General features: G+C 50.6%; 2 protein-coding genes across 2 annotated transcripts in view; one reads left to right on the top strand and one right to left on the bottom strand.

The window, feature by feature from the left end:
- The window catches only part of LOC116512753 (rho GTPase-activating protein 39), a 30,682-nt gene extending 22,058 nt beyond the window's left edge, over positions 1 to 8,624 (top strand). Inside the window, exon 7 of the mRNA XM_032223390.1 lies at positions 4,550 to 8,624. Coding sequence (XP_032079281.1) covers positions 4,550 to 4,744 — 195 coding nt within the window. The 3' untranslated portion in view covers positions 4,745 to 8,624. The remainder of the gene's footprint in view (positions 1 to 4,549) is intronic.
- A 2,339-nt stretch (positions 8,625 to 10,963) lies between these two features.
- RHPN1 (rhophilin Rho GTPase binding protein 1) overlaps positions 10,964 to 20,950 on the bottom strand; it is a 55,220-nt gene continuing 45,233 nt past the window's right edge. Inside the window, 4 exon segments of the mRNA XM_032222984.1 lie at positions 10,964 to 11,390; positions 13,171 to 13,329; positions 17,749 to 17,895; positions 19,750 to 19,826. Of these exon segments, the coding sequence (XP_032078875.1) occupies positions 11,187 to 11,390; positions 13,171 to 13,329; positions 17,749 to 17,895; positions 19,750 to 19,826 (587 nt within the window). The 3' untranslated portion in view covers positions 10,964 to 11,186.

The following is a 20,950-nucleotide window of genomic DNA, read 5'->3' as shown; positions in this document are numbered from 1 at the left end:
TGTGGCAGGCCAGAGATCCGAAAGACAAGATTTCTGCAGGCCAGATATTCTCTTCTCATCCCAAAGAAACTTCTTTGGCAGTTCCAAGAAAGTTCCGTATCCATTTGCGTTATTGGGGTGACCCCGAGGGCACTGATAAACATGTCACGGTTCCAAGTAAATAGATTGGTTAGAGATGTCATATTGACACATCTGGGGATAACCTGAATCTGAAAGCGCCCCCACCCCCACCCAAGGCAAAGTCAAAAGTTCCTTCCTCTCAATCCCCATGTGTATCACGTGGTCCAATCCGGTCACTGCGCCAACTTCGGTTTCCTTCCAGTCACGCCTCACCAAGTGCTGGTGAGATGTCCTTGATCCCCAGGGGAAAGAATGTTGTTATGATAACACAACACCCCCTGCTATCTCCCCCCTCCCCCTTCTCATTCTCACCGCTTGCCCTAAAGACTCCCATTAATCCCGTCGGGATTGGGCGGCCTATAAATTTTATTAATAAATAAATAAATTAATAAATCAAAGATGGCTCCAGGCTTGACCAAACCTGCGAGTGGCACTCAAGGTTTCTCAGAGGAAGTGCTAAAGATGAGATGACCGCGTGGAATATCAATCCTTCCATTCGCCACCATTCAATCAGAACCTGAAGAAGCTTCTTGGACGAGAAGCGAAACCTCTTCAAGGAAAGACAAAGGAAGTCCAGTTGACGGTTGAAAAAAAAAGCACCCCGCAACATGGACGATGGTGCTTATCCTACTGACTCTACCTGGGCTGAGAATGCAAACCTAGGACCTACCGTGTTTCCCCGAAAATAAGACAGGGTCTTATTTTAGGGGAAGGGGCAGACGAGAAACGAGGCACACTTTTTACCTTTCCAGCTCTGTTGCGTTCCTCGCCATTGTGTCCAGGGAAGCTACTGGTAAAAAAGAAACCCTTCTCGCGAGTTCAATCAAACTTCTTGAAATTGTGAAAATGTTTTTTTTTTTTTAACCACGGGCTTCCCTGGACACAATGCCGAGTGTTAGGTAATCTCCCCATTGGGAGAGCGAGTACGTTCAGAGAAGCGTTGGGAGAGTTGTGTTGGAGAACACACAACCCAGCATACAGAGACGCTGCAGTTTAAATAGGCTTTTACTTTCGTGGAAATAGAGGTATCAGAGTCCATCAAACAGTCCAAGTCATACATGGATAAGACAGTCAGTCATCAATGTCTTTCAGTTAAGGGATAATCCAAATAACATAGTCCAGTATCATACAAACAGTCTGGTACTCAAAGTACAGTTGAGTACAGTTCAGTACTCAAAGTTTGCTAGCAGTTGCAAAACTTACAATAGCTCACGGCACTTTCTAACAGCCAGCTTCCAAAAACACTCAGATCAGATCAGCCCAGCATGTAACAAACAGAGAACTAATAGTCATTCTGGCTCCCTCTTATGACCGATTGAGGAAAACAGCAGCCAATCACATTTTACAGTATGATTTAAAGAAACAGGTATAGCATTCTTACATGATCTATATATTGCCAACCCAACTGTTAGATTATATTCCTAACAGCGAGGACCGCGATGGACCTGGAAAGGTAAGAGGCACGCCTCGCGGCCCAACACCGCCCACCTCGCCTCAATGGTAAAGGCAGCCTACCTGGTTCTTTTCCCCACCATCCCTTTAGTGAGGGGTGGCAGGTGGGGGGAGAAGCGAGGCGCACCTCTTACCTGTCCAGCCCCGCTGTGTTCCTTGCCCTTTCATCCAGGGAAGCCCCTTGTAAAAAAAATCTTATGAGTTCAACTTGCAAGGTTTTTTTTACAAGGGGCTTACCTCGATGAAAGGGCAAGGAACGCAGCAGAGCTATCAGTCTCCGATAGCGCTAGGACACGCGCTTCGCATCCCCCCCCAACTCCCCCCCCTCCTCTACATCGGTAAAAGTTGCTAGAAATGAGTCTTTGTGAGACTCCAAACAAATGAGAGAATGTGGGGAGGGAAACGAAGGCAGAGGAAAGAGAGAGAAATTATGGGCCGGCTGCCGGCAAAGCGTACAACCATAGAGCGTACGTACAGAGCGGCCACTTCCGGCAGCCTACTTCCGCAGAAAAAGCCATGCTGGGATGGTGGCGGAGGGGGACAGTGGCAGCGGAGGTGCTCTGGCTCTGCAGGGAGAGTTGGGCCAGGGCATCGTGAGGCTGGGAGGCGCGCGATCGGGGAGTGCAGCAGCCACCCGGTAAACCCCCTCTCCAGCTGGGCATACCGCTGCTCACTGACCTAGCAGTATCCCGTAGGCGCCAAGCAACGTGAGCGCTCTCCCCTCCCGGTTCCCACGGCTTGGCGCCTTCAGGATACCGCTAGATTGGTGAGTGGTGCTCTGCCTGGCCCGAGGGGGGGGTGTTGTCCAGGGGGCTTATTTTTTTGGGGGGGCTTATATTTTTGCCCACCTGAAAAATATGGCATGGCCTTAGTTTCAGGACATGTCGTATTTTCGGGGAAACACGGTAAGCATGACCAAGAACATACCTTCTCCATCCCTAGGAGAAGGAGGAGGGTCCAACTTTCTCCACCGATGCAGTTACATTAGGCTGGGGCCTGTGAGGTCCTCCAAGAAGGATGAAGGATGCCTTGAGAAGTTGAACTCCTAGAGTGGTCATAGAACATAGAATAATAGGGGTGGAAGGGACCTTGGAGGTCTTCTAGTCCAACTCTCTGGCTGGAGACCCTATGTCATTCCGGACAAATGGCTGTCCAGTCTCTTTAAAAACTGTGATGGAGCACCCACAACTTCTGAAAGTAAGCCATTCCACTGATTCATTGTTCTTACTGTTAGGAATTTTTTCCTTAGTTCTAGGTCTTCACATTCCCTGCTCCTCAGAATAGGAAGACCCCGAATTAGTTTTTCTCTCCTGCAATATGTGAGCATGTTCATCAGCTACCTGGATTTTGGATGCATTTTGCAAATTAACCCATTTTGGGGTACATGGGTTCAAAAAAGGTCTAGGATACTGATGGTGAGGGCACCGAGTGCTGAAAAGGCCGCTGCCCAGGTGACATGTGCATGCCAGAAGATGAACTTCCGTGTTCCAGCCCACGCATGTGCCCTTGCCAGTTAGTCTTCCGGTTACTGGCGCACATGCGTGTGTGACTATCAGCTCGCCTGCATCCATGCTCACGCTGGAAAACAGAAGACCAGCTCTTCCAGTGTCCCAACACTGCCACACACACGACCGACAGCTGATCAGCGTGCATGTGTAAGTGCCAGAAACCCAGAACAGGAACAGGTGACGCCACATGTGCCAGGCGACATGGCATACGTGTGATAGCTTTGCCATCATGGGTCTAGGATGATGAGCCACGGCCTTGTCACTGCACAATTCAATGTGGGATTATTATTCATCAAAGCGTTATAAAAGTTGCTAATCCTGGGACTGATATCCTTTGATGTAAGAGGTAACACAATTTTGACGAAAACATGGTCAACCAAAAGAAGAAGAACTAAGTTGGCCACAGCCAGTTGTCCTGCAGCGCTGACTTGATCACGACAAATTGTCCCATTCCAGTTTAGAAACATTTGCCCTATGATGCGTTGTTTCGTCCAATTTTCAAAGTTCACAGACACGAGAGTGGCCAGGAATTACACAGCAGGTGTCCAAATGAAGTCAGAGACGTAGATGCGAACGTGTAGTTTTATATAAATAAATACATTTTACAACTATATAAACGGCAAACCACATAGTCAGGCAAACCGGAAGCATCCTGAGGTAAATCACAGAGCCCAGAGGGCAGATAGAAGAAAAAGGCGGGAAAAATTGGGAACGCCCCCTCCACACCCATAGCAACCAATCACAGCGCAGATTGCCTCACGCAGGAGCCAGCACTCTCCAACCAATCAACCACAATTGTGTGTTCTGGCTCACTGCACAACCCCCACAGCTCCAGCTATTAAATTTTAATGTATTAACAGAGAGTTTTAATAGTACACTAGATAATCTCCCACACATTGACTCAATTTTTTAGAGATATTTCCTTACCAAATTCCGCGATGCCTGGATTGAGGAGTGGCAGAGTTTCTTAATATCCTGGATACGTTCTGTACGTGAGCCCATTTGAGGTACCTTGGTTCAAAAATTATTACCCTAACGGTCCGCGGTTTTGTCCAATTAAAGGTTATGAGAATAAGACTTTTACTACAGGTAGTCTTTGACTTACAACAGTTTGTTTAGTGACTGAGGTTACAACGGCATTGAAAAAAGTGATTTATGACCACTTTTCACACTTACCATCGTTACACACGCCCCATGGTGACGTGATTCGCATTTGGATGCTTGACAGCTGGTTCCTCTTTATGACGGTGGAAGTGTTCTGGGGTTATGCGATCCCCTTTTGCGACCTTCGGACAAGCAAAGTCAGTGGAGAAGCCAGATTCAATTAACCCTGTTACTAATTTCTCGCTTAACAACAGAAATTTTGGGCTCCATTGTGGTCGTAGGTTGAGGACCACCTGGAGTATATAGATTTGTCTCCGCTCTGGGTTGTGACCCACAGAGTAACACCTTTTCCCTTCCCCTCACAGGTGTTCGTGCAGCCGGGTAATGTGGCCATCACCAAGATGGACGTCAACAACCTTGCCATGGTGATGGCCCCTAACTGTCTGCGCTGCCAGTCAGACGACCCACGGATTATTTTTGAAAACACCCGCAAGGAAATGTCCTTCATCCGGGTGCTCATCCAGCACCTGGACACAGGCTTCATGGAGGGAGTGCTATAGCCCTTGTGCCAACAGGACCGGACCGCAGTTGGACAGCCATCACCTGGATCTCCTCCCGAATCCCAAAGTCAGTCAGTGAGAACCATTTTTTCGATGCGGCAGGAGATGCCAACCTTGCGAAGCACCCGAAGAGAAAAGCTGTGGGCCCACTGACCTTGCCGTCTTGGCTATGCCAACTTGGGCATCTGAAGTTGCTCAGGAACCCCTTGGGGCCTGTGCGGACGGACAAAATGAGGCTGCCTCTTAGTGGTCCCCTGGTGGATAACCTCCCAAAGACTTCATCGGGAGCATCTACATAAATGGACAACCCGACACCATTCGGGAGAATTGTGAACCAAGGTAGAAAGGCCAGGAGGCCTCTCTACACTCCCCCCCCCCCCAAAAATCAAGTCTGTCCTGTGGAAATGGGGGGGGGGCGCAGTACCTGGTTTGGGCAGATGAAGGAACGTTTGAATGGGTCGATGTGGGGGGCGAATGTTCAAGATGGTAGCTGAATCCTTTTCAGAGGAGTCAGAGGAGTGGGAGGGGCACAAAAGGCGATAGGATGCAGATCACAAAGTCCGGCGTTGTGGGGAAAGCGAACTGGCCTCCTGGGAGGCCAGTTTGTCCGACTGCTCCTGTGGAAGGGGAGGGGGTGCCATTCGATTGACCACTGAGAACTCTGTGTGGGGGTGTGGCACCTCTGGAAGCTGTTGGATTAGCTGTTGGCGAGGCTCAAACACCGGCAAGTTTTTAAGATTTGCGGGAAGATTCCTTTTTTTTCCCCGTCCTTGTTGCAGCACAGTCACTGCCAAAGGGGGCCAAGCCATGCAGTCCCCCCCCCCCTCCCCATCTCGACATCTCAGCGCCCCACAAAAGGCCTGGTTATGCCGCCCTTGAAACGGGACGGGGATAATGAGAAGGAACTCCATTCTCGTCACTCGTTTTTTCTTGTCGGGCAGAGTTTTATACACTGTGATACAGAACGGGAGCGCTTTCTCGACCTCTCCTTAAGTGAAGGGGTGTGTGCGTGTGCGCGCGGAAAGGCTACCAGGCCCTCCTTGACCCTCGTAGCTCCCCAGCTGAGCGGTGGCGACGACAGGAAGTGGGGATGCCCCCATTCTGGAGTTGTCCCTTCTCACCCAAGCTCATCTCAACGTCCCTTCCTTCCAACACTCAGCGCTTTGGTGTCCTGCTCGGGTTCCAGGAAGACCCCACCCACAACCCATTCCTTACGGCACCTTAAGTGATGGACTTTGGCTGGATCTGGGGCATCCTTTACCAGGTTTCCAGATTTATTTATTTTTCTTTCTCCCCAAAGGAAGGAGCCAAGTTCTCTTCCGTAGGCCAGAAATGGGAGAAAGCCAGGAGTCGTAGTGAAAAGAAATGTTCCCATAAAGTGTCCTCTGTCATGAGTGCTCGCACCCAGGGGCATCCTTATGGGGCAAAAGGTAGAGGTAGGAGTTATGGGGCGGAAAGCAAGAGCTATGAAATGCTTTATCCAGACAGTGTTTGAGCATGTTTAATGTGCTCTACGAACACGGGAGACGGTTGCGGCTCCTCTCCCCCAACCTGCTTCAAACGGAGTGACCCTCCGTTTTAAGTTTATTTCTCAACTTCCACTGCTGAAATCTGATTTTTTCCTCCCCCAAGAAGCAAAGCCAAATTCTCAGTTTCACCTAGATAAAAGAAAATCAGAAAGAGCAACGATTTGACCTTTGCTTCTCCATCCATCCCATCACAATGTAGGGAAGATGTCTCTGGATCTCTAGGGACCATCGCTTTTATCTCCTCCTGGGTCCAGGAATGGAGAGAATCTTATCTTGGGTTGGTGCACATATGTGTGGAGAACAAGACAGAGATAGGGCTCATCAAAGAGAAACTAGGTGGTCCTTGGATAGGACAACTGGTGGAGAACATCTTGGACTCTTAACCGTGATTCTGGCCTACAGGGGTAGAGAGTTTTGACACAGCAGGGCTTCGGTCCCACCACCTGTCCCTTGCCCTCCTGCCTTCCTGCTTCCTACAGCGCACCAGACCCACATCAGCCCACAGGCCCTCTCTCTCCACTTGACCAAAGGCCAGGATGGTAGCCTTGAAGTTCTGTAGAGTTGTTGTAGTGAGGGGCCTCCTACTATAGCAAGTCCACTTTCTGGATATTGCTGGCCGTGGTGGGGCTACCTCAACTCTCGCCATGCTACACGCGACTCACGCGCTGTGGTTTCTAGCATCTCCCAGCGCTTTTAGAGAAGGATGCAAGAATGCTCCTAGGGGGTTGCTGGCTGCTCCTGGCCAACTGGAGGAGAGGGTCCCATTCACCCCTTGGGTGCTAAGCAGTTCTTGGAGGAGCTTGCGGTTTCCAGAGAAAGTGCCTTTTATTCCAACAAACCAGAGCCCTCCCACCTGCAACTTCCTTCCTAAAAAGGAACATCCCATCCAACTCTCCAAATCTCTTACCTTCAGATTACTCCAGGTGCAGAGCGTTGACGCCTAAATCACGTCCTGGTGCAGGATAAAGCATGGAGGAGCCACCTAGCTGGGCAACTCACCTGCCACCTCCTTCATCGTTGGGGTTAGTTCTCAGCTCCCTTAATCACCCAGCAAACGCGGGAGACGGAGAACCGCACATCTCGCCGAAGTCGGCTCACGGAAGTGTCGAGTTCCCACTCGGGAGCCAGTCCAGAACAAGGTCGAGCCGATTGGCCGGAAAACAAGATTTGGCGCGGGCAGCCTTTGCGATCAATGTTGGGGGTCTCCTCCACCCCAATAAACGGGAGTCCAGACAGATCTCCATATGGGAAAACCAGGGGCCTCCAGTCTTCCAGCCCGGATCGCAAGTCAAAACGAGTCCAGCCAACTCCTTCCATTCCGGAAGCCTTTTCCCGGCCTAGCGGCTCAGGTTCGCCACCGATCTTTTCGGCTGGGGGAATCCCTGCTTTGTTTGCACTTGGGGGGGTCGGTTAGAAACAGCGATAGCGCGGAAAGAGAGAGAGAGAAGGACCAAAAAAGACTCCCGAGCCCAGTCTGCAAAGCCCTTGGCCCCTCTTGTTCCGACGGTCATCTTATTTCTCACAATCGGCTTAGAAAGTCTCTGGCCAAGATGCCTTTTATTTTTTTGTAAATAGGAAGGAAACCTGCCTCTTTTTACAGCTGTTTGGGAATCTGAGTGGGATATTTTTTGGGGGTGGTTCAGTCGGTCAAGGAAGAATGATGGTGGACAAACTGCCCTTCGCGTCAGGGCCTGGCTATGAATTTTGGGAAAATTGCAGGGTAGACACAGATGCAGATAAATGGAGAACAGCCTCGTCTTAACAGCAGGCACACCATTTCTGTCCTTCTTGAGAGAATTTATTATATAGAGCAGTGTTTCTCAACCTTGGCCACTTTTTAAGATGAGTGGACTTCAACTCCCAGAATTCCCCAGTCCGGGGAATTCTGGGAGTTGAAGTTCCATCGATCTTAAAGCAGCTAAGGCTGGGAAACACTGATAATAGAGATTCCCCCCCCCCCCAATCTCGTATCCACCTCCGGCAGCATTAGGATTGCAATTCCCAGCATCGTGGCTGTGGAAGATGGGAATGGCAGTCCCAACCCAGCTGAATTGGGGGTGGAGGGAAGATAGGGGGTTTCAGTCACAGGAACGCAGTTACAAAGCTTATCGTGGAAAACCGATCCGTCGGCTAAACCACAGAACGGAGTTCCGAGTTGTAAATATCATTCATGCCAACTTATTTTTTTTTTCTTCGTGCGTGAGAAGAATGCTCTTTTTTGTTATTTATTCAGTTGTTGCTTTCCAGCGTTTTGCCTCCCCTTCCCCACCCCCCCACCCCTTCAGAAATATATTTATTCCTGCTCTTGGGAATGAAGCTTTCCGATGACAATTAAAGGGTTACACGCAGAATCTTGTCTCCTAAGAGGTCTGGCCTTCTTTTCGAGAAATGACGCATTGGTGGGCTACCACGGTTTGGTGAGATTTTGATGTTTAGATGGTTGAATGGTAGACAAAGGAAGAACACACACACACACGGACACCATTTTCAGCTCATTAACAAAATAAGAGTTGGAAGGGACCTTGGAGGTCGTCTAGTCCAACCCCCTGTTCAAGCCGTGGGCCTAACACCAGCATGGTTGGCTGGGGAATTCTGGGAGTTGACGCCTAAAAGTCTTGCCAGCCATGTCCTATACCAGTAATGGCAACGTGTGTGCATGTGTGAGCATATGTGCGCATGCTGGAGTACCAGAAGCCCGAAGACCCAGCTGCCCGACATGAGTATGCCGGTTTTTCGGCCGTTTTTCAGGCTATTTTTGTCCCCGAAAACAGCCTGAAAAATGGCCTGCATTTTGCCCATTTTGGGGGCCATTATCAGGTTGTTTTTCTGGCTGTTTTTGGTTATTTTTCTGGCCATTTTCCAGCACTGCAGTGCCCGCAAACACCAGCTGGCCAGCATGTCAGAAACAAGCAGAACATCTGGCGAAGGTGCGTGTGCCCACAGAGAGAGGCTCTGCGTGCCAGCTCTGGCACGCGTGCTATAGGTTTGCCATCACGGCCCTATGTTATTTCAGACAGGTGACGACTGTTCAGCCTCTTCTTCAAACCTCCAGTGATGGAACACCCACAACTTCTGGTGGCAAGCAGTTCCATTGGCTAGTTCTGTCAGGAAATTTCTCCTTAGTTCTAGGTTGCCTCCCTCCTTGGTTAGTGTCCATCCATTGCTTCTTATTCTGCTTTCTGGTGCTTTGGAGAACAGGTTGAGCCCCTCTTCTTTGTAGCAGCCCCTCAAATATTGGAACACTGCTGTCGTCCCGTCCCCCCACCGCTAGTATCTAAGCTCTAATACAGTGTTTCTCGACCTTAGCGACTTTAAGTCCTATGGACTTCAACTCCCAGAATTCCCCAGCCACCTATGCTGGATGGTGGGGAACGGAAGGATTTACACTCCTTGCAGACAGCTGGTCATTTGCATTATTTGAGTGAGTCATTGAGGCTGCTTGCAGGTTTATCTGTGTCGTTTGAGTTGGTTTGAACGAGGGGTCAAAGAGGCCATCTATGTCAAAATTGAACGGAGGGGGAGGGGTAGGACATCATCTATCTCCAATCTACAACACAAAGTCCTTTCAGCAGTTCCAAGAAGGCTCCACCCCCATTTGCACCACTCAGGTGACCTTGTGGACACAGATAAATCTCCAAGTGCCCTCAACGACCCTCTCAAAGGATGCAAATGACCAGCTGCCTGCAAGGAGTAAAAATCCTTTCATTTCCCACTATCCGGTCAGAGCTGAAGAAGCTTCTGGGATGAGAAGTGAAACCTCTTCAAAGAAAAAAACCAGAAAGTCCAGCATCCTCTTCAAAAAATACCCTTGGGATAAATATAACTTGACAGTGCCTGCACGACGCTCCCCCCCCATCAGCTGGAGTGTTGCGGAGGTGTCGCTGTATGGTAAGACGCATGTGCACGCTGCGCGCCAAACCGGGAGCAAGCCACCTCTGCCACAAACCAACCAAGGTGGCCACAGATGGTTCTCCAGCAGAGGTGGGTATTCAGTAGGTTTTGAGCAGTTCTGGAGAACCGGTAGTAGAAATTTTGAGTAGTTCGGAGAACCGGCAAATGTCACTTCTGACTGGCCCTGCCACCATCTATTCTCTGCCTCCCGAGTCCCAGCTGATTGGGAGGAAGTGGGGATTTTGCAGTCTCTTTCCCCTGGAGTGAGGAGGGAATGGGGATTTTACAGTATCCTTCCCCTGGAGTGGGGAGGGAATAGAGATTTTGCAGTATCCTTCTCCTGGAGTGGGAGGAAGTGGGGATTTTGCAGTATCCTTCTGGAGTGGGGAGGGAATAGAGATTTTGCAGTATCCTTCCCCTGGAGTGGGGAGGGAATGGGGATTTTGCAGTCTCTTTCCCCTGGAGTGGGGAGGGAATGGGGATTTTGCAGTATCCTTCCCCTGGAGTGGGAGGAAGTGGGGATTTTGCAGTATCCTTCCCCTGGAGTGGGGAGGGAATAGAGATTTTGCAGTATCCTTCCCCTGGAGTGGGAGGAAGTTTGGATTTTGCAGTCTCTTTCCCCTGAAGTGGGGAGGGAATGGGGATTTTACAGTATCCTTCCCCTGCCACACCCATCAAGGCACATCACACCCACCAAGCCACTCCCACAGAACCGGTAATAAAAAAAAATTTGAATCCCACCACTGGCCTCCAGTATCTGGTTCTAAAGAGGCAGACATCCCATAATGACAGAACTTCATTTTATGTCATCGGGAAGTTTAGTGGCGCAGAATTAATTTTTCTCACAAGGCACATTTCCCTCCCTCCCCCCCGCACTCCCCCCACAACCCCCGGAAGCAAGGTGATACAACTCCGGTCCACCTTCCCAAAAACGAGTCTCGTTTGAAGAGGTCCCAAAAACATCTGCTTGATGGACGCCCATCCCGTCTTCTCCAGTCCAGGGAGGACGGATGTGGGCCGGCTCAGTGGGCCAGGGTGTTGTTATCCCCCGTGCTGAAGGGGAGGCTCACGGAGCTACAGCTTTTGCTGCGTTTGCTCTTCCGTCCCCAGGCGAGGAGACCCCCGGAAGCTTTGCCCGGCAAGGGGGTCTTGCGGTTGTTCTCTTTGTTGCTTTTCAGCACGGCTCCCGCTCCGGAGGTGGCGGCTGTCGGCTTCTTGTCCGTTTTCTGGAGAAAAAGGAAGGCCCGATGGTCAAGAACAGCGTCAACCCCAAAGGCGTTACGAAATGGGGAGAATCTTGGGTTCCAGATTATGCAAGGGGAGATTGCAATACCTAGCACTGCGAGGGCCAACCTATGGCAGGCATCCCACAGGTGGCACACAGAACCCTCACTGCGGGCACTTGAGCAGTTGCCCCAGCTCAGCTCCACTGCGCATGTGTGCGCGCCTCCCACCAGCTAGCTTATTTTGGGGTCTCTGCCACGCATGCGTGTGGGGGGCCACATGCGGGGAGATGCACATGTATGTGTCAGGAGCGGGGGTGTTTTACACACATGCATAATAGGTGGTGTGCGCTGGGGGGGGGGCACCCCACCTGGCCTGTTTTTGCTCCCAGGAGGCTGCAGGGGAGCCTACTCGGCCCAAAATGGGGCGTGGGAGTGTGTGTGTTGCGCGGACATGTGCGGGGTGAGGGGGGGTCATGTGGGGGGTTTCACACATGGATTGTATTATGATTTTGGCGCCCAACGACAAAAGGGTTAGCCATCCCTGACCTAGTACAACGGAAGGGCTTCCCTCTCTCTGAATCTATGTCGGGAAAGAGTTGGGATGCGAAGATGCACAGGTTGGTCGAACAGTTCCACCAGAAACAACCTCGGAAGCCAAAGGGACCTCTTGCAAGCGGGGAGGAAGAGGTGGTTAACGGAAACACTGATTAACCTCTAGGTGGCTTCTTTTCTGTTTCAGGAGCTCCTCCTCAGTTAAGGGGGTCCGACTGTCAACTCTGAAGCGAACCTGGCTGAGGCCAACTTGGGGGCTTCAGGGTTGCCACACGGAAGAAGAAGAGACAGAGAGGAGCGGGATAGATAGCTGGGGTTTTAGAGTCACGACAAAATGTTTTCTTGTGGTAACCAAGGGCATCCCAACGAGTGGCTGAGGAGAGGAGCAGTGGTGGGTTCTGGGCTGTACGGTAGTAGCCGGGAGCAGCGGCCACTGTACCGGTAGGGTGGCTCGTTTGGCCCACCCGCCCGGGGGCGCCCGCGTTCCTTACCTGTTTATAACACGACCGGCCAATTGCGCACACATGCACAGTGCCTGCGCAATCAACGGCGAGCAGCTGGGTGTCGCAGGGCCCCGTACTGGTTGCGACGGGATTGGAACCCACCACTGGAGAGGAGGTGTGGAGTAACCAAGCAACTGGCTCTGTGGGGCAATGTGGCTGATGACTTGGGGAGGGGGGGGGGAAGGGAAACTTTTTAATGAGGTGTCACAGAGTCGGTTTTCACCAGTCGTGCCAGTTTGAAGTATCCCATAAATTGTTCTTTGGGGAATCTACCTGCCTCGGAGTTGCATTACTTGGGACGCTGACAAACAGGTTTTATCGGTAATCCTCAACTTCATGGAGCCCCAAATTGATGTGGCCAAGCGAGACATTTGTCGAGTGAGCTTTGTCCCCATTTTACGACCTTGCCTGCCACCGTTGTTAAGTGAATGCCTGCAGCTGTAAAATTAGCGTCCCGGTTGTTAAGCGAAACTGGCTTTTCGCTTGTCAGGTTGCAAAAGCGGATCACACGACCCGGGGACACTGCAACCATCGCAACTACGAACCGGTTGCCAAGCATCAGAATTTTGACCACGTGACCACAGTTGCATGCTGCAACGGTTGCTAAGTGTGAAAAACGGCCATAGGTCCATTAACTTGGAGACCCCCCCAAGATCCCAGAATATTTGGGGTCCACCCAACCCCATCATCCACCACCCCTGCCTCCCCCATCCTCCTTGCCTTACCGCGCTCTGTCCTTCTGGGGGCAGCAGAGTGATAACGCCCACCTTCACTCCCTCCTCTCCGGTCACTTTCAACAGCTGCACCACATCTGCGTGTTTCGACCACCTGCAGTCTTGGCCATTGATGGAGACGATGTAGTCTCCTTCCTTCAGGCCAGCTTCCTGTCGAGGTAAAAAGGGGGATAATTTGCTGGAGTTTGGTTTAGATGGGAGGAGAGAGGCAGGGAAGGCATGGGGAGGGAAGCCAAAACATACGATGGACGGTTGCAGGAATTGGGCCTGGCTAGTCTAGGGAAGAGAAGGACCAGGGGAGACAGGAGAGCATCTTCCAATATTTGAGGGGCTGCCCCAGAGAGGAAGGGGTCAAGTTATTCTCCAAAGCACCAGACAAGGAAGAATGGATGGAAACTGAAGAGAGATTCAACCTGGAAATAAGGAGGGATTTTCTGACAGGGAGAACAATCAACCCATGGAACAGAATTTCCCTTTGGAAGGAGCTTCATCACTGGAGGCTTTCAAGAAGAGACTGGACTGCCATCTGTCGGACATGATGTAGGGTCTCTTGCTTGGGTGGGGGGAGGGGTTGGACTAGATGACCTACAAGATCCCTTCCAAATCTGTTAATCTGTAACAGATATTAATCTAGAAAGAGTGCAGAGAAGAGCAACAAAGAGGATTAGGGAACTGGAGACTAAAACATACGATGAACAGTTGCAGGAACTGGGGATGTCTAGTTTAGTGAAGAGAAGGACCAGGGGAGACATGATAGCAGCCTTCCAATATTTGAGGGGCTGCCACAGACAAGGGGGATGGGGGTGGGGGCTCAAGCTATTTCCCAAATCAGCAGACAAGGAACAATGGAGGGAAACTGACCAAGGAGAGATTCAACCTGGAAATAAGGAGGGATTTTCTGACCGGGAGACCAATCAACCCATGGAACAGAAGTTGCCTTCGGAAGTTGTGGAAGCTTCATCACTGGAGGTTTTCAAGAGGAGACTGGACTGCCCTCTGTCAGAAATGATGTAGGGTCTCCTGCTTGGGTAGGGGGGTTAGACTAGATGACCTATAAGGTCCCTTCCAACTCTGTTAATCTGTAAAGGATATTGAGACTCTAGAAAGAGAGCAGAGAAGAGCAACCAAGATGATTAGGGGACTGGAGGCTAAAACATACGATGAACGGTTGCAGGAACTGGGCCTGGCTAGTTTAGTGAAGAGAAGGACCAGGGGAGACAGGAGAGCATCTTCCAATATTTGAGGGGCTGCCACAGAGAGGAGGAAGGGGGGTCAAGCTGTTCTCCAAAGCACCTGAAGGCCAGACAAGGAAGAATGGATGGAAACTGACCAAGGAGAGATTCAACCTGGAAATAAGGAGGGATTTTCTGACAGTGAGAACAATCAACCCATGGAACAGAAGTTGCCTCCAGAAGTCGTGGGAGCTTCATCACTGGAGGCTTTCAAGGGGAGACTGGACTGCCATCGGTCAGAAATGGTGTAGGGTCTCCTGCTTGGGTGGGTGGGGGGTTGGTCTAGATGACCTACAAGGTCCCTTCCAAATCTGTTAATCTGTAAAGGATGTTGAGACTCTAGAAAGAGAGCAGAGAAGAGCAACCAGGATGATGAGGGGACTGGAGGCTAAAACATACAATGAATGGTTGCAGGAACTGGGCATGTCTAGTTTAGTGAAGAGAAGGACCAGGGGAGACATGATAGCAGCCTTCCAATATTTGAGGGGCTGCCACAGAGGGTGGTGGTGGGTGGGCTCAAGTTATTTCCCAAATCACCAGACAAGGAACAATGGATGGAAACTGACCAAGGAGAGATTCAACCTGAAAATAAAGAGGACTTTCCTCACAGTGAGAACAATCAACCCAGGGAACAGAATTTCCCTTCGGAAGTTGTGGGAGCTTCATCCCTGGAGGCTTTCAAGAAGAGACAGGACTGTCCTCTGTCGGAAATGGTGTAGGGTCTCCTGCTTGGGTGGGGAGGGTTGGACTAGATGACCTACAAGGTCCCTTCCAACTCTGTTAAATCTGTAATAATAATAAAAAAACTCTTGGGGAGGTCAGCCAGGAAAGAGGGATGCAAGTTGAACACGCCGTAGGAGGGGGCACGGAAAATGTGGTAGGTCTGGAAACATACCACCGAAATAGCTCCATCAAAACAAAGCATTTTCCTGTTGTTTGCACACCCGGCAGCTGGTCATCTGGACACTCAGCGCGACCGCAGGGTCATGTGGATCAGTTTACCTCTCATGGTTCATGGCTGCTGATAGACTATCCCCCTCGGCCATTAATTTTGCATACTCTCCCTTTGAAGTTCCACATGGTGGCCCTTCTTTGTGACTTGGGCGATGAAGTCCTTCCCTTTGTGTCCAGGGACTCAAGTTCCATCTGTCTATCTCTTCTCCCAAACGCTAAGAGTTGAAGCGCTGAAGGACCCGCTTTGTAGAGCCACTGAGACGGCTCTTATTGGCCGAAAACCAAACTCAACTGGCCAAGAACCAACTGAACGTTTGATCAACTTCCTTGAGCTTCTACTGAATTTTCCACCCCCAACATCGGATTTCCACCCTGACCCAAGTCTGCCCCTGTAGTTGCCCGCCTGCTGCCAATTACCTCCCAAAGACCCATTAGATCACACAGGGTTGGCCTCCTCCGGGTTCCGTCTACTAGCCCAGTGTTTCTCAACCTTGTCAACTTGAAGATGTCTGGACTTCAACTCCCAGAATTCCCCAGCTAGCATTCGCTGGCTGGGAATTCTGGGAGTTGAAGTCCAGACATCTTCAAGTTGACAAGGTTGAGAAACACTGGGCTAGCCAATGCCACCTGGCTACTACCCGGGGGAGGGCCTTCTCTGTGGCAGCTCCGGCCCTCTGGAACGAACTCCCCGCAGGGATTCGGACCCTCACCTCTCTCCAGGCCTTCCGAAAAGCCGTCAAAACCTGGCTTTGCCGGCAGGCCTGGGGTTGATGAGTTCCCCTCCCCTCTCGACTTGTGTGGTTGTGTGATTCTTGCTTATTTTAATTATTTGTATTCTGTTCTATGTTCCCCTTTTCCCCTTTTGAGTTGTTCGCCGCCCTGAGTCCTTCCCGGAGAAGGGCGGCATACAAATAATAAAATTCAATTCAATTCAATAGTTGCCATCTTACGTTCACTTTGCTACCACGCGGTGACCCTCTGCATGAACTCTGGGGGTAGGTGGATGGAAGGGGGGAAATGCTTTGGGGAAAGCAAAAGTAACCACTATATCTGCCAGAGAAGCTGCATCAAGGTCGCCCCGCTGGGAGAAGAAGGCAGCTGCATGTCAACTTGAAGACATCGTTCTGAATAGCAATAGCAATAGCAGTTAGACTTATATACCGCTTCATAGGGCTTTCAGCCCTCTCTAAGCGGTTTACAGAGTCAGCATATCGCCCCCAACAACAATCCGGGTCCTCATTTTACCCACCTCGGAAGGATGGAAGGCTGAGTCAACCTTGAGCCAGTGAGATTTGAACCGCCGAACTGCAGCTTAGCAGTCAGCTGAAGTGGCTGCAGTACTGCACTCTACCCACTGCGCCACCTCGGCTCCTTATCTTGCTTGAACCTGATTGGTCATGGAGGGATCGGCGATGGCAGACAATTAAGGAAGGAAAACGTTGAGTTTACGGATATTGGGGCACCATCCTCAGTGCTGGCTAGGCATTAAAGGTAAAGGTTCCCCTCGCACACATGTGCTAGTCGTTCCCAACTCTAGGGGGCGGTGCTCATCTCCGTTTCAAAGCCGAAGAGCCAGTGCTGTCCGGAGACGTCTCCGTGATCATGTGGACGGCATGACTAAACGCCGAAGGCGCACGGAATGCTGTTACCTTCCCACCAATGGTGGTCCCTATTTTTCTACTTGCATTTCTTACGTGCTTTTGAACTGCTAGGTTGGCAGAAGCTGGGACAAGTAACAGGAGCTCACTCCGTTAGGCGGCGCTAGGGGTTCGAACTGCCAAACTGCCGACCTTTCTGATCGACAAGCTCAGCACCTTGGCTTCTGAGCCACAGCGTCCCTCTGGCTATGCATTACTGCAATGCAATTGATTTCTAATAAAACTACTGTATTTTTTGGAGTAGAAGACGCACCAAGATTTTGAAGAGGCAAATTAAAAAAGTTTTTGCACTTTACAGACCTCCCAAAAACGGCAAAAAATGGCATGGGTAGCCTTTAGGAGGCTTATAGAGTGCTCCTGGAGGCTGGGAGGGGCAAAATTGAGCATAAAACAGCCTGTGTTTCGCTCATTTCTGCCCTCCCCAGCCCCCAGGAGCTCTCTGAAAGCCTCCTAAAGGCTCTGCACGGCCATTTTGGTGAAGGGGGAGGGATTTCGGGAGGCCCAAAATGCTGTATTCAGTGTATAAGATGCACCCAGATTTTCAGCCTCTTTTTTGAAGGAAAAAGGTGCGTCTTATACTCTGAAAAATACGGTATACCATTCTCAACAAATTGAGCCAAGGGCTGGTAAGTTAATCTGTTCCTCCAAAACACACTGGGAAGTCCTGCAAGATATCCAAAGCAACCTGGATCCCAAGCCTGGCTGTTATACGATGGGCAACTCACCGCCGCGCACCCGCCAGCGATGATCCCAGCGACCAGGACCGGAGAGTCGCCTCGCAGGGTGAATCCAAAGCCGTTTGCTCCGCGGACCAAGTGCACCGTCTGCGTGGGATGCCACTTATTCTTGGCGGAGAAAACGGAGAGGGGTCCCTGTGGGTGGAAAAACAGATGATGCACTAGAAGACGGGGAGAGGTGGAGCTGGGTTGAGGAACCATGAGGAAATTGTCCATACCGGACACTGGTCAAGAGAAGGGAATATTTGTAGCTTCGGGGGTGAATTGTGGGGTCCTCATTGCTTTTTGAACTTGGCCGATTTCTTGTAGACGTCTCACGACCCAACTTGGGAACATCATCAGTGTTAGAAGGGAGTATGGTTTGTGGAGAGGAAGAGGAGGAGGAGAGGGAGATGGAGGACGATGACAGGTGTGGTCCTTCGGCTTCTCTGAGCTTGGTTCCTTCCTTGGAGACATTTCATTGCCCAACTAGAGAACATCATCAGCTTTAGAAGGAGTGGGATTTGCAGGGGAGGGAGGAGGAGGAGGAGGAGGAAGACTACGAGGTCCTTGGAGCTCTCTGAGCTTGCTTGATTTCTTGCAAACGTTTTATTACCCAACCAGGGAACACCATCAGTGCTAGAAGGGAGTGTGGTTTGTGGAGAGGAGGAGGAAGAGGAGGTGGTGGTGGTGGTGGTGGTGGTGGTGGTGGAGGAGGAGGAGGAGGAGGAAGAGGAGGAGGAGAACTATGAGGTTCTTGAGCTCTCTGAGCTTGCTTGATTTCTTGCGAACGTTTTATTACCCAACCAGGCAACATTATCAGTGCTAGAAGGGAGTATGATTTGTGGAGAGGAGGTGGTGGTGGTGGTGGTGATGGAGGAGGAGGAGGAGGAGGAGGAGGAGGAGGAGGAGGAGGAAGACTACGAGGTCCTTGGAGGTTGCTTGATTTCTTGCAAATGTTTAATTACCCAACCAGGGAACACCATCAGTGCTAGAAGGTAGGGAGCATTGATCTCTAGAGATTAGAGATCTAGAGATGAACACCATGATTAATAGTGGACCAACAATCAAACATTAAACAACAACCCAATCAAGGAAGCAGCAAGAACACTTCCACCAACACCGGCAGGCCAAGCCACGCGTATATAAAATAAGAGCAAACCCCAGGCCCTTCTTGCACTGATGATGTTACCTAGTTGGGTCATGAAATATCTGCAGGCAAGAAACCATGCTCAGGGAGCACCAAGGACCTCACACTAACACTTGTCACTCTGAGGACTCTTCTCCATCAACTAACAAGACTCCAAGGCCCACTGAACCCTTGTGGTTAAGACCCTCTGATAGAACTTCATCTTCTTTTAAGTTCTCTCTGCTCATGGCTACTCCTGCTTAACTGCTCAGCAAATTCTGGAGGTTACTTACAATTTGGGCAGGAGGAAATAGCCAAGCAGAAGACAATTCTTCTCCTTTTGAGACGATACCAAAACTTCACCTGCTTTGGTCATAGGACACCAGGAGATACGGCCTAGGTCAAACTATTCTAACGGCAAAAGTTGAGGAAAAGTAGAATGGAAAGATAATGCATTGGCTGAATGGAGAGGCTCCCTGGAAAATCCTTGGAAGAGCTACTCATCGCTCTTGGAGAAGTTGAGGGAAGGATGGACCGGATCAAAGAGACGATGACACTGTCCTTGGAAGGGCTATTGGTTATTGCTGGAGACCAGCTGAGATGGTGGACATTGGTTCCTGCAATCTCCAGAGGTTAGAATGGACTTGAGGGCAGCTACGTCTATCAGGGAACTCTGATCTTACTCCAACCATACTCTTGTGTCCATCAACTTTTCTTGGGTGCATGTGAGTTCTTGCGTTACGCAAGTTGGAGAAGCATGGAGTGGTGTGCACGAGTCTATTCTGCAAATCACAAGACACAGGACTGTGGGTTCGATTGAGGGCGGGGCCCTCTAGTTGTCCACACAAACACAATTCTCTCACAGGAGGAATCAAACTTACCAATCTATGAAAGATGTCTATCACTTTCACCATGGAGAAGTTGGGAGATTTGATTTCCGGTTTCTGGTGTGTTTTGGCTAGAAGGACACAAGAAGAGGGAGAACGTTACAACTTTGGAACCTGGTTTCTTCCATACTTTAGTTCACACTGAAGAGGGATTTAAGACCCCCCCCCCAAAAAAGTGTGCTTTCCATTCACCCAAATACAGAATTTGACTCCGGGCAAGTTCTAAGTCCTTCAGCCTAGATCCCAGAACGACCTAGAGCAGGGCTCCCCAATCTTTCGGACCTCAGGGACACTGAATTCATAATTTTAAATACTGTGGACCACTAATATAATCTGCCTAATGACTGGCTGGATGGGCGTGGCTAGGTGGTCATGTGACTGGATGGGTGTGGCCCACTGGATGTCACTCAAGTTGAGAGGCGCCTCACTCACCCTCCCCTCCCAGCCACTACTCGCCTGCCCGCCCGGGGTCCTTAGGACCCTAATAAGAAGCTGTTGTTGGAACCACTACGAGAAAGGGTTGGCAAAATAGCTGGCTCAGTTCAAATTGGATCTGACCGAGAAGGAGGCTCAGCGGAAGCGCCTCACTGAGGACTAGGAGTATAGCAGAGGGAAGACCTGCGGGAGTGCAAGACCAGGTACCGGCGCCAGGAGGCTCATCAGGCTGAGATGGTCAGCCAGTTCCAGGCCATGATGCCATCCCACTGGAACGAGGCCCTCCGGCTCTTCGCCACCAGCGGTGCTTCCCTCCAGCCTTCGCCCAAAGCCCCCCACCAGGAGGCTGAACCCAAGTCAGAATTTCTGCCCCCCTCTGACCCGCACAAAAAGACCCTGAAGGGGGAGACTCTCTGCAGCAACACAAGTGTTCATTGCACGTATCCACCCCAGGGGCCGTAGTTTAAGGACCCCCTGATTTAGTGCAATATAAAAAAGGCAAATATTTTTTCTGTGGACCATCAACATTTTCTCATGGACCACCAGTTGGTGACCGCTGACCTAGAACAGAGCCGGAATGACCCTTAGAACTTCAGAAGCCACGTAGGGAGAGTTTAACTCAATTTAGTGAGCATAATCAGTCCTTTGATCCTTCAGTGAAACACCAAAGCAACATGTCTTGGCTATTGGTCAATGGGGGTCATGGATGAACCCAACCATGTTGTGTGGTCTGCTCCAAAACCTCTTGCGTTGGCAGCCC

Source organism: Thamnophis elegans, chromosome 8 (genome assembly GCF_009769535.1).
Source record: "Thamnophis elegans isolate rThaEle1 chromosome 8, rThaEle1.pri, whole genome shotgun sequence".
Classification (NCBI taxonomy): Eukaryota; Metazoa; Chordata; class Lepidosauria; order Squamata; family Colubridae; genus Thamnophis; species Thamnophis elegans.
This window is presented reverse-complemented; position numbering and strand designations above follow the sequence as displayed.